General features: G+C 36.8%; 2 protein-coding genes across 24 annotated transcripts in view; one reads left to right on the top strand and one right to left on the bottom strand.

Annotated features, from left to right (window-relative positions):
• LOC105220499 (protein lap4) overlaps positions 1–11,803 on the bottom strand; it is a 124,721-nt gene extending 112,918 nt beyond the window's left edge. For 10 of the 23 annotated variants that reach the window (XM_054225311.1, XM_054225325.1, XM_054225328.1 and 7 more), the window contains exons 1-2: positions 11,208–11,782; positions 9,907–10,364 (exon numbers count right to left, since the gene is read on the bottom strand). In XM_054225311.1, the coding sequence (XP_054081286.1) occupies positions 9,907–10,068 (162 nt within the window). In that variant the 5' untranslated portion in view covers positions 10,069–10,364; positions 11,208–11,782. Of the gene's footprint in view, positions 1–9,906; positions 10,365–11,207 lie in introns of all 23 variants that reach the window. The other 13 variants (XM_054225335.1, XM_054225336.1, XM_054225319.1 and 10 more) reach the window with 12 other exon arrangements.
• Positions 11,804–12,149: 346 nt separating this feature from the next.
• On the top strand, positions 12,150–13,189 carry LOC105220569 (synaptosomal-associated protein 25). The gene is made up of 2 exons (XM_011197018.3): positions 12,150–12,369; positions 12,431–13,189. The coding sequence occupies exon 2, from the start codon at positions 12,484–12,486 to the stop codon at positions 13,111–13,113; it is 630 nt and encodes a 209-aa protein (XP_011195320.1). The 5' UTR covers positions 12,150–12,369; positions 12,431–12,483; the 3' UTR covers positions 13,114–13,189.
• Positions 13,190–13,844: the final 655 nt, after the last annotated feature.

The raw sequence follows: 13,844 nt of genomic DNA, 5'->3' as shown, positions 1-13,844 counted from the left end.
ACTAGCACAAAATAAATTGCATGCAAGATGATGGCATGATTTTCCGCAACATTTCTACTTTCACCATAGAAACGTACCAATGCCAGCCCGAGTCATCCTTTGCTTGTTTCTTCATTTACTTTATCATTGATATTTTTCCAATCATAAATTTGCAATTCGTTGTCATTCCCGTTGAACTGCATGCAAAATAAAAGGAAAAAGTCAACAACAAAAAATTGCACGGAAAAGCAATACTTCAGCAAAAGTAAAAAAATTAACATTTGAAAGCCACCATGAAGTTGCGATCAATGTTGCTTGCTTGCCTTTCTTTACAACTTGTTGCTATTGCTGTTGTTGTTGTGTGCAACACAATTTTCATATGCCCAATGCCTGTCTAATCTGACCTACCTAAGACGCTCTGCTCCAGCTTAGAGCACGACAATTTGACTTTTGCGGCTTCTTTCTTCGCCTTTTGGAGTTGAGTTCGAGTTCGACTGTTTGCTGTGATCAATTTGTTATGAAAATCACGTTTTTCATTTGCCGCAATAAATTCATTTTTTGGCGGCGGCACATAAATTGTAGCAAATATCACACAAGTCACAATTCCCCGCCATTATTCACAAGTAAGTACTTTCCAAAGTGAATGGTTGATTACCTTTTCTGGTGCATCAAAAATCCATTCTAAACAATTTAGTTAAAATAAAAAGCGCAGTGATGTACAAAAAGGTAAAAAGCAATTAAAGTATTTGACATTTGCACGCGCCTTAAAAACTGGGTTTTTTGTTTGTAACGCTCTTCGTGGCTTTGTAATATGCAGTTCGGTCATGACTTGTGATCTATAACCTACAATGAAGTAGATGTCTATAATATGGAATCTAACCACCGAAACTCATTTATTCTATGTATGCATCACTATTTAGTAGACAGCGTTGTATTTATGCAAGGAAAATGTAATCTTAACCTAAAAAGTTATACGACTTCAACAAGTGATCTTGAGTCAGGCAGAGCCCTTCTGCGGAAGTTGTAGGAAAGGAAAGAAAGACCCAATTGCTTACTTTCAGAATGTTTAAACCCTTTAAATAGGTTAGGTTAAGTTAGGTTACATCAAGGGATAGATCTCCGCAACTGCAGAGAGTCTCAGTTAGACAGCTTCGGCTGTCTTTGTTACACCCAAATACTCCTGACGGCTGGCTAGATCCCTAACGTCACCGCATGTGTGCCTATTGGACAATGACCAGCGCTTACATCAATAATTGCGACGAGATGAGACTTCCTAGGCGACAGCAGCTGGAAGGACCGTTATCGCTCCACCTTGGTGAACTCACTCGAAGTCAGTGTGTCCAGCGCTTTAGAGAAAATTTACCTTAAAGATGCTGCAAAGGTCTGTCAGACGTCAGTTAATTGAGAGCTTCCGACAGAAGACTCTCTTCCCACCTTCCACCCGAGCTTCGATCCATCCGTGAAAACGCTCACTGCGCCTCCTCTCCATTGGCTTCTACCCTCTCACATAGCTCCTGAAGGTATGTGCGCAGTTAGGAAACCACTGGGAGACAATTCTGTGGTGCAGTGTTCTAGATCAGAGATGCACGCTAAGTGACGGAGGATTTCAGAGTGTCCCTATTTCGGACCCTTCATGTATCCAGCTTCTCTGAGACTAATGTCGCCGCAATGCACCGGCCTGCTACATCCACGTTAAAATTACATTTAGAGTCATGGTTGCTTTGACGCAGATTGCAATGAGAGCCCCTCAAAATTTGAAAATTCCTAAACTTAGCTACTTGCAGTGAGGCCATAAGAGGCAGTCACTCCAAAAAACTTCATATAAGAGCGTTTGATGAAATTGTGTGAATTAGTCAACTTTTGGAACGCCTAGATCCTATTATTCACGAGTTTTTACAAATTAAAAATATTTTTCAAAGCCTCGAAGCTTCACACTATTGAATCCAATTGCCGAAGAACTGTTCCGACCAATGTCGGAGAATAAAGCGATTTTTTTACAAAAAACGTTCTCACATTGTTAAGCCAAATATGTTCAGCTCATAGAAAACATATCAATTATGATTTCGCAACAGAACATAACTAAAAAGCTGAAATATTTGCGGAGTACAACTATATGACATAACATATCATAGCATAACAATACTTTTGCGCATGAATTCCTATGAGTTCACCGGCCGGCTTATGACGCCACATATTGCAATCCTATTTCTGCTATTAAATGCAACTGTATGTAGCTCCACAATAGCGTGAAAATCTAGAAAGGAGAGTGGGTTAAACGGCAAGCAAGCACCCATACAGACGAACTTTGAGATTGGATAGCGAAGTGTGAAGTCGAACACACACTCAAGCACATGCAGTGCAAAGTTTCGTAGCCTCACGAGCCAGTCGCTATGCACACCAACCAACACATTCAAACCGAATGAGGCGTCGTCGGCAGTCAGTCAGCCATTGCAGGCAGCTAGAGCCAGCCAAGCCAACCCAACATTTAACCATTTTTGCTATTGTATCTATTTTTAACCGGCGAACAGAAACTCACAGCAGCAAGTTGCCTGCTGAATATCGCCCAGCCTCGCCGGGCAGGCAGACAGGTAGTCAATTGACTGTGGGGCATACATATTTACAATGGTAATAACGGTGGTGTGAGGGGCAATGTTAAGCTAATAGAGCAAGCAGCGGCGGTGTATTGATGATACGAAAGGCCATAAATGATTTCAGCCAAGAATTTACTGATTGTTTACGGCAGCCGCAGCAGAGGGGAGACCTACATACATACATATGTAGGTATGACTGTCAGTATGTAGTACGTTAACTCCTCTCACGGCTCGCGCTGGCCATAACTGCACTCGCAACTCTGTCAATAATAAAAATATTTTCTGTGGCCACAATTGCGGTTGTAGTCGTTAATGTGACCGCAGTTGGATTGCAGTGCGACAACATTCAAAAGCAAGCAAAGCCGGGCTAAGTTGTTGGCGCGCATGGGGTTCGGTCTATTCGACTCGTATGCCCACTAGAGTTGTGCAGTTCAACTACAGACTGCTGCTTATAGTTCTAAAGAGCGACTAAAGTGACGTTAAATTGTTGGAAATTGTGCGCGCGAACTTCAAGCAGCATGACCAACTGGGTAGGTCCAGCTGAAGTACTTAGTTAAGTAGCGGATTATAATTATATATAGAACCCTATCAAACAGGTGTCTCTACATTATTTTAAAATTTTATAATATTTTACAGGCATTTTTAATCTCGTATATTGTTTTCCCAAGCTCGTAGTTCAGATTTACAACGATAAAATAACTCGAAACAATCAACATGACCCTCCACAAGGCACATTTCGCAACACAACGTGTAAACAAAGCTTAAAAGTGAATCACAGAGAAGACAACCGACAACCCCAGTCGTCCTCAATGCATGGCATGCCTAGTGCAACAGGCGACGCGCTACAACAAACACATGTTACAGAATTACAAAAACAACCACGAGTAGTCGTTGCCGAATAACATCAACAACATTATTGCATGCAATGCAATGCAACCAACAACAACAATAACAACAGTCACAATCGCTTTCAACAGCAGCAACCCGGCCATGACGACGAGATGACGACGACGACGACGTTGCACGCAAATGGGCGAACATGAAAAGCAGTGCAACGGCAGCACAGTAGTGCAATATTTGCAGCGAAAGGGTAATATGAGCGACCAGTGATAATACAAGAGCATAGATAAATACTCGTATGCACAAGTAGCCATATATGTATGTTCATAGTACTATATACATATGTACATATCTAGATATACATATATATATAAGAGCTATGTGTGCTTGCATGCTTACTTACATGCCCATGCATTCTCGTACCTGATTTACTCACTCGCACATCACTAATTCACTCAGTAAGCGTTTAATACCAAAAGCATTCACATGTGTTTGTTTGTATGTATGTATTTGAGTAAATCCTTAAAAGGAAAACTTGCACCAGTGAGACAAATTGCTACTTCAAAAGCAATATTGAAGCTTACTAAGTGGTTTAATAAATATAGTTATTTTTCTATAAATTTAACAGCAATTTTAATTAAAAATCAATAAATATTACAATAACAAAAATACATATTTATATATAATGAATTATGCTTAGTTCTTAGTCCAATTTGAGTAGATAACAAACCATTAGCTTTTCACGAGGCATAAATAAATTCAATGGAAGCTCTAGAGAATAAACAGATTATAGTTAGAAGTCGAATATAACGGGAATAATAGTGAGATAATGGTATAATACTAACCTGATCTATATATTATCCTCTCGATATGTGCTTTTATTCATTTATGAAATCATCAAAACAAATCCAGTCTATTCGGTTATGATTTTACCGTTGAGAATAACGTGAGTTAGAAAACTCCATTTCACACTAAACTTTACGTTTAACATTACAAGTATTGTAAGAAAAATCTGAAGATCAATATTCAACTTAAAAGGTTACATGGGTCTCACGAAAAAATCTCGTGTTTTTAGGGGTGCTTTATATTTTTCCAGAATTTTTTATCTTATACTGTGTTTGTGGAGGGAACACTTCTCCAGCCTGCTGAATGGCAGTGAAAGTACAACACCAGGAGATGGCGAACCCGATTCCCCAATCGACGACGATGGAACAGATGTTCCATTGCCCGACCGTGAAGAAATTAGAATAGCAATTACCCGCTTGAAGAACAACAAGGCGGCGGGGGCCGATGGATTGCCGGCCGAGCTATTCAAATACGGCGGCGAAGAGCTGATAAGGTGCATGCATCAGCTTCTTTGCGAAATATGGTCGGAAGAAAGCATGCCCGACGATTGGAATCTCAGTGTACTCTGCCCAATCCACAAAAAGGGAGACCCCACAATCTGCGCCAACTATCGTGGGATAAGCCTCCTTAACATCGCTTATAAGGTTCTATCGAGCGTACTATGTGAAAGACTAAAGCCCACCGTCAACAAACTGATTGGACCTTATCAGTGTGGCTTTAGACCTGGAAAATCAACAACTGACCAGATATTCACCATGCGCCAAATCTTGGAGAAGACCCGTGAAAAAAGGATCGACACACACCATCTATTTGTCGACTTTAAAGCTGCTTTCGACAGCACGAAAAGGAGCTGCCTTTATGCCGCGATGTCTGAATTTGGTATCCCCGCAAAACTAATACGGCTGTGTAAGTTGACGTTGAGCAACACCAAAAGCTCCGTCAGGATCGGGAAGGACCTCTCCGAGCCGTTCGATACCAAAGGAGGTTTCAGACAAGGTGACTCGCTATCGTGCGACTTCTTTAACTTGATGCTGGAGAAAATTATAAGAGCTGCAGAGCTAAATAGAGAAGGTACAATCTTCTACAAGAGTGTACAGCTCCTGGCGTACGCCGATGATATTGATATCATCGGAAACAACACCCGCGCCGTTAGTTCTGCTTTTTCCCGCCTGGATAAGGAAGCGAAGCGAATGGGTCTGGTGGTGAACGAGGACAAGACGAAATATCTCCTGTCATCAAACAAACAGTCAGCGCATTCGCGTCTTGGCTCCCACGTCACTGTTGACAGTCATAACTTTGAAGTTGTAGATAATTTCGTATACCTAGGAACCAACATTAACACCGATAATAATGTCAGCCTTGAAATCCAACGCAGAATCACTCTTGCCAACAGGTGCTACTATGGACTGAGTAGGCAATTGAAAAGTAAAGTCCTCTCTCGACGAACAAAAACTAAACTCTACAAGTCCCTCATCATTCCCGTCCTACTTTATGGTGCAGAAGCGTGGACGGTGTCAACATCCGATGAGACGGCACTAGGAGTTTTCGAGAGAAAGGTTTTGCGGAAGATTTACGGTCCCTTAAACATTGGCAACGGCGAATACCGCAGAAGATGGAATGATGAGCTGTATGTGTTGTTCGACGACATAGACATAGTCCAGCGAATAAAAAGACAGCGGCTACGCTGGCTGGGTCATGTTGTTCGAATGGATGAAAGTGCCCCAGCTCTGAAAGTTTTCGATGCAGTACCCGCTGGTGGAAGCCGAGGAAGAGGGAGACCTCCACTCCGATGGAAGGACCAGGTGGAGAAGGACCTGTCTTCACTTGGTATTACCAATTGGCGCCAAACCGCCAAAAGGAGAGATGCGTGGCGCACTGTTGTGGACTCGGCTATAACCGCGTAAGCGGTTTCTACGCCAGTTAAGAAGAAGAAGTTGTTGAAAGAGCTTTAAGTTTATTATCATATATTAACATATATTTCTTCAGTGTAAATATAAATTTTAAGCCAAAAATATTGTGTAGAACATGAGTTACAGCGTTCTGAACACAACCGTTTCGAAAAAATGGGCTCGCACTTCCTCCACGATTCCGGCTGATTGGCTTATAGCCTATAGTAAGCCTAAATATGCCACAGATTGGACTTTTGGAAGACATTTGAGAAACAATTGCGAATTTAGTTTTTTGCTCTAAAAATATCGAAACTTTGGAAATTTCTGATTGATAATTGTCCATTCCAAGCTTTTACATGTGCTTTGTGTTTGAAAAACACAATTTTGAGAAAAACAGGTTCAAAGTTTCCAGCTGATACCTCAGCGCTTCGAACAGCTCCATCTTCTAACTGATGTATCCATAACACGACTTCGACTTTTTTAATATCACTTCACTGCCGTATTCAAGACATGTTAAGAAAGCAATTTAAAAAGTATATTTTTGAACCTATCACAGGGTTTCTAGAATATTGTCCTAAAATCGAGTTAATCCTAGTAATATTCTTGGAGATACAAACTGTAGAAGTTTCGCGCTCCAGCGCAGTTCAAAAGTTCACTTCAAAATTTAAACCGGGTTTTCTCAAAACTTTGTTTTAAAAATCGGTTGTCTAGATTTCTCAAGCGATATTCATGAATTTTTAGACTGTTCTTCGAGAATCAATTTAATAAGGGCTTGAACGAACGATTTTTTATTCATTTTTTTATATATTAAAATTTTATTGAAATTTTAGGCACTTTTCAAAAAAATTAAACTAAAAAAAATAAATTAAAAACCCTTAACTTTTATCGCTTTTTGTCGTGTAATGTATATTTTCTGTTGATGATGCTTGAAATTGTTTGAAAATAGAAAATAGATGAACAAAACACGTTTCAGATTTCCAAAAATGGACACAAAGAATGAATCTTAGCATTTGTATCAAAACAAACATCAATTAAATCATCAGTATAGCAAACTCTAAAAATGAAATATACTCGGAAGTTTGAGTTTAGAGTCTAAAGAGAAGGGGGCGACAAAAGAATATCTTAGAAATGACAACAACAAGTTTCTTTATTTATATTCTATATTACTTGAGGGCTAACTATAATTTATTATTCCACAACCGGTTTTAATTTAATTTTGTTTTCTTGTCTTTTACGAAAAAGCTTAAAATAGATGGGAGAGATAGAAAGTATTCACACAAGCAACTGAGAAGGCAACGGTGTTACACTAATGTATACAATTAAGCAACTTATACATATATAGACAAAGAAATGGCTTAAAACATAAAAGCAGAAATTAATTAAAACATATAAAAAAATATTTAAAATTAAAAAAAATATAAATAAAGATATATAAATATTTAATTTTTGTTTTCAATTTATTTTTAGTTTGGTATTTTTAATAAAATAACGTCTTTTCGAAGTTCGCTTTTGACACCAAATTTATCGTAATTTCTATACGCCAACTTTTGTGACTCACTGTGTACACATATAAATTGCGCGACTATTTCTCGTTCAAAACTAGTTTTGAAAACAAACCGAAGATCATTGGAAAAGATTAATAAAATATGTACACCTATTCGAATATGAATAGCTCTCACGCTACAGTCTTACAGCAACAACAACAATGCGCACTTGTTCGCCTATATCTAGGCGCTCAACTGCTATTAATTTTTTACACACCACACGAAGCTCTGGTGCTTAACGTTTGTGAATCGTTAGCAAAATATTTATTAAGTAACGCCACACAATGATGTCACTACTCGATTAGGAAACCATAAACGCGTACATACATACATAAATGTTAGAGCCGGCTAAGAGGCTGGAGAAATTCATAAATGAACGCTCACGCTATTAACTCCAAAAAAAAATATATATTCTCGTGTGCAATTAATGAAATTTCGTAGGGTATTTTTCATGTTGATTAACTAGTATGAATGTAATAAAAGCTTTATAAAACCCTGAAACACACATAAAACGCACAGTAGTCGGCTAGCGTTCTTAATTAAATGCGCCCATTTTCGCGTGTCTCCAAGCATTTTCTTAAGTAGACACTCGAGCTTGTAGTGATGATATGTGTGAGAATAATTCATGTTTATTTCTAACTACAGATAATGAAATTATTTCGCAAATTGATGAATGCATGTGAAAGGGCAGAGGAGCATGAGGCCAGCCAAGCATGAAAATAAGCGAGAAACTTAGTTATACTTGTATCGTTATTTAGTATGTGCGAATTTTAAATGTTTAATTCAAGATTATAAAAAAATTAGTTTAGAGTTTTTGCAAATACTAAAGTACTAAAGTATTATTTTAAAGGCCACTATCTTCCTTTAAGCATCACTTCACAAGGGGCAGAATATATGTAAATTAAATATTTTAATTTTTTAAATATTTATTTGATTTTGACTTATTTTTGCAAATTTCTGTGTATTAAAATTGCATGAGTAAATGGAACTTTATTAATTTTAAGTGCCTATGATTGTTTTTCTAATATTTTTAAATAAAAATAAATTTGCATACACATCAGGAATACATGTAAATGGCCGTACACAATAACATGCATGTACATGTTCACTTTTGACATACAAACAAAATGACTTTTGTGCATCATATTTCTTTTTTAAAAACGTGTCTGTTTATGCATATGGCGTTTTTATACTGCCAACATGACATTATTACAAAAGAACAAAAAAAATGTACAAGCACACAAGTGCATACGAAACTGTGTTTAAAAATATGCCCCTCGGGCAACAAATGCACCGGTTCACTTGCTGACATTTTGCATTAGAAAACAAAAATATATAACCTTAGTTGTTTGTGTTGTTGTGGCGGCATAATTTAAATGAACGCCAACGCTGGTTTAATATGTAAAGGCACATAAGCAAATGCTTAGCAAAAATGTGTCATTGGTATGGGAAATCAAGTTTTTGCAAAAGTGTAAACAAGTAAACATTACAACAACAACAACGACAATCGCCACGGCACTAACGAGTGTCAACCTGTGGAAAATTGGTATTTAAATGTCAGTACAGCGGAAAACGTCGAAGAATGACACTATTAACACAATTTTTTACGGAGTTGAATGCAAGTCAAACATTTACGAGGAAACCACTGTTGTACGAGAAAGCAGAATGGCTGAGTTGTACAACTACAGGAAGAAAATAATCAAAATAAATTATAGAAAAAACAGTGGCGATCAATAGAGAACGTCTGAAGAAAGAAGCTCAAAAATATACATCAATTGTTTCTGAAAATTAACCAAGAAATATATTGTTGACTGAAGTATATATTCGTGTTTATAATCGGCGTACTCTTTGTTTTCATTCTCTACTTTTTAGCTATCAAATTATACTTCCACGAAAATTCAGCTTTAAAATTAAATAAAAGCAACATAAGACGCTGGAATGTCGTGCTTTCAGATTTTGAACACAGAAATCAAATTTAATTGGTAACTTCCGGCAAAGTATGTGATGTGAGGAACTATAAGGGGCTTACGGTCGAGTAAGACAAATTCTTCAATGAATTAATACGAATTCGCTACAACGGATACTTCAATTAAAAGTCTGGCCTAACAAATATTTGATCCTATGGCCTCAACGGATTGATAGTTCTAAAAAATAGCGTAACATTTAATATATATAATATATTTTTACAAAAAATACAGATGTGTCTTATCTGCTTACCTTTGGCAAATCTCGGATATGATTGGCATCTAAGAACAACTCCTCCAATGTACGTGAGTAACGTAGAATTTCCTCTGGCACACTGGGCAGCGAACAATGACGTTTGTCAACGAATTCAACTTGGCGATTACAGCCTTTGAATATTGGAATGCACTTAAACATGGCGTCGATTTACGGCATAAGTTGCGACAATTCGATTCAGAGTTGAATAATTAGCATACGTTACGTTAAATCACAAACCCGACTCGCGCACTTTCCAAGCCCGCACACTTTCTATACGTAATCACGTAATTATGTTATTATTTTTAAACACACTCTTCACTCTTTTTTGAATGCGTTCGTATGTTATTCGAAAGATTTGTGGAGAAAAACAGAACTAAAGACAGCAAACAATTTTAAACAATCAAAGATTTTGTTTTGAAATCCCTGTTTTTATAAAATCACTATATTTTTCGTTGCTGAAAAAAGAAGCAATGTTAATAAAAATAATACAATACAAGATTGAATATGTGCAACAGAATAGGTTTAAAAAAAAATTATTATTTATATTAATTTATGTATACGTTGCTAAGAAACATTCCTCTTATTGGAAATTAGGAGTATACGCAAATTTATAAAAAACACACAACATAACTGTTCGGACCGGAATTTGCATTATTTACTGCAAAAGAGCTGTTACCTCAGATTTATTTTAATACAATAACAAAAAAAAAAAAAACATCTATTTAAATAAAAAAAAAACTAAACTTGACAGTTTCAATGTAACTTATTTATACGTGGCTTTTTGTACAATGTTCTGCCCGCAACCCACCGAGTTGTTGTCCCAGGCTCATGGCGTGAGCAGGTGTCAGAATCATAGCAGATTAAAGGAAAACTATTTTGCGGGTATAAACAAATGTTCAATATGTATATCCAATTTGTAAAAGTATCTTTACTTTATGCACATATAAAAGTATTACAGCATTATAAAGGAATAGACACAAATTAATTTTATTAATTTTCACAAAATCAAGTGAGGTATTTAAAACGTTGTATGTGAACAAACAAATATGTATTTTACATTAAAGGCGTAGCAAGTTAACAATACATTTCTCAGTTGTATTTATTATCCATATTTATAGCGACACACCCAAATTGTTCTGAACATGACGCATTAATTCATCCGCATATCATTATATTTTTTAGATTTTTATCACATCTTATCTTATTGTAGTCACTTAATGCACTTTTGCTTTTAGCATACAACTTTGCACAAGGTTGAAGTAGGTATATGTATGTGGGTAAACTTTACGCGTACTCACCGTATCGCGTCGCGTAAAACAAGTATTCGATTCCAACACGTCCGTTTCTTTCCACGTTACTACGAGTCGACGGAAGCAGAAGACACAAACTCGCCAAGTGCTACTCCAAGGCAGCAGACCAGCAACAATTCGTTTGCACTTGACCAGCTTTGCTTTTCTCCTTTCGTTACGGATTTCTACGATTCTTGTTCTACGTTATTTTTATATTATCTTTTTAACTGTTTCGGGTTTCGCTGTTGCTACTACGTTTACTGCCGTCACGTCACCACGGCCACCACCTAATTCGATTTTCAGTAGCGTAGGTATGCACTTATTCCAAACTTTTCAACAATAATTGGAAAATAAAATTACTTTACACTACCGCAATATTTTCCAACAAGAAAGGAGTAGATAAAACTTGCAAAAATGCCGTACAAACATAAATTAGAAGCGCGCCGCTAGAATTTCCAATTTTAATGTGTCACTAAAAAATTACAACAAAAACGACCCACCCGAATAACGTACAACGAATAACATGCGAATGCGAATGCGAACAACATTTGAACAACATGCGAAACAGAACTCAACTAACTCCACCAAATTGACATCCAATCCGATTCCGCTTTCAACCACTGCTTTCGTCAAAACCAACACAGGGTTGTAATTGCCGCTGATTGCGAAACTTTAATTAAAATGAAAATAGTTGTTGAAATACACGGCTGATAAAGAATGAATTACAAATGGTAAGTAATATATTAATTTATTTTCAAAAAAATTAAATTTGATTATAATTAGGAGCACTAAATTCGAGAAGAACAATATTTTTACAAAGTACACCCTGTGTTATGCTGTTTATTGTATTTTAAAAGCAATTCTCTGAAATTCCTCAATTCCACAACGAAAATGGAGCTGAAAACAAAATGACAATAAGACGGTACGAACTTTGCAACCGTGTGTAGATATACAAAGAAAATTGTTGAAAGAAGAGTTAGAGAGTAGGTGGTTTTTTCGTGACGAAAGTTTTGCGAGTTTTACCAATTGATTTGCATTATATTTCAAGGGTAGAGGTTAAGGAAGTGATTTTGGATAAATTTTTAATGCTCTAAGTACATCAAGCTAAAAATAAACATACAGTTCGTCTATGAGTCACGAAAATATTGACTTCATTGCAAACTAAGAGAAGGTGAGCTCAGCAATTCACAAGTATTCGCTAAATTTCTAACTTTGTGTATGATTAATTGCAGTGAAATTAATACTTAGATAACTAGTTAACTGAGATCATCACATAGATATCAAGATGGCAGCTCCCGAAGTACCTCGCACAGAATTGCAGGAATTGCAAATAAAATCTGGTCAGGTGGCAGATGAATCACTAGAAAGTACAAGACGCATGCTTAACCTTATGGAAGAAAGTAAAGAGGCTGGAATACGAACACTGGTAGCTTTAGATGATCAGGGAGAACAACTTGATCGCATTGAAGAGGGTATGGATCGCATTAACGCCGATATGAGAGAAGCAGAAAAGAATCTAAGCGGTATGGAAAAATGCTGTGGCCTGTGTGTTGTGCCATGGAAGAAGGTTGCAATGAAAGATGACGGCGAAAATGCTTGGAAAGCAAATGAAGATGGTAAAATCGTGAATAGTCAACCAACAAGAGTGGTAGATGAACGTGAACGAATGGGTGGCGTGCCACCGCAAAGCGGTTACATACCTCGCATTACAAATGACGCGCGAGAAGATGAAATGGATGAGAATATTGGACAAGTAAACTCAATGTTGGGAAATCTACGAAATATGGCGTTAGATATGGGATCCGAATTGGAAAATCAAAACAAACAGATTGACCGTATTAACGCCAAAGGAGACGCTAATAACGTACGCATGGATGGTGTTAACAAGCGTGCCAATAATTTGCTCAAAAGCTAAACATGTTAAAATTATACAATATAATGCAAAGTTATATAAGTTAGATGGATATGCACAAATGGTATCACAACAAAAACGCAAAACCCCAATTCGGTTTGATACGGTCAACAAAATCCTGATACACACATTAAACTGCACAATACCGAAAAGACGTACCAACTGCTGCGCATTTTTACAATTTACACGTGAAAATTTAACTATATACAACTTTATACATATACAATATATACACTAAAATGCTGAAATTGCGAATGACTAATATACAAATGCTGAACTAACTACCCACCACTTAAGTAACTACTTACATTATACACTTATACAAAACGTTTCGCATATTTATAAGCGGATATTGATGTGCTTCGAAGCATCTTAACTATTTGCGTGAATACCGTACACTTGCGCACATATACATAGTATACATACATATATTTATCGTAATTGTACTTTATTGTATGAATTTTTGAGAGCGGTCGATTAGCGCATTTTTAGTATATTAAAAGGCATTATATCCCTATTGCATTACGTATTAAAATTAGAAGGAAAATTGTTTGAGATTATACACTTCGTAGTAAAGTAGATTTTTTAAATCACTGCATGTACACACTTATACAAACAAACATACATTTACAATCTTACAGCCACAAGTGATTGCAACGGATTTTATAAACGTACATGCATAGATGTTTTGAATAAAATGAATTCTACAACTGCTCTACATTTCACCACTTTAT

Source organism: Zeugodacus cucurbitae, chromosome 2 (genome assembly GCF_028554725.1).
Source record: "Zeugodacus cucurbitae isolate PBARC_wt_2022May chromosome 2, idZeuCucr1.2, whole genome shotgun sequence".
In the NCBI taxonomy this organism is placed as follows: Eukaryota; Metazoa; Arthropoda; class Insecta; order Diptera; family Tephritidae; genus Zeugodacus; species Zeugodacus cucurbitae.
The sequence above is the reverse complement of the archived record's forward strand: the minus strand, read 5'-3'. Positions and strand labels throughout refer to the sequence as shown.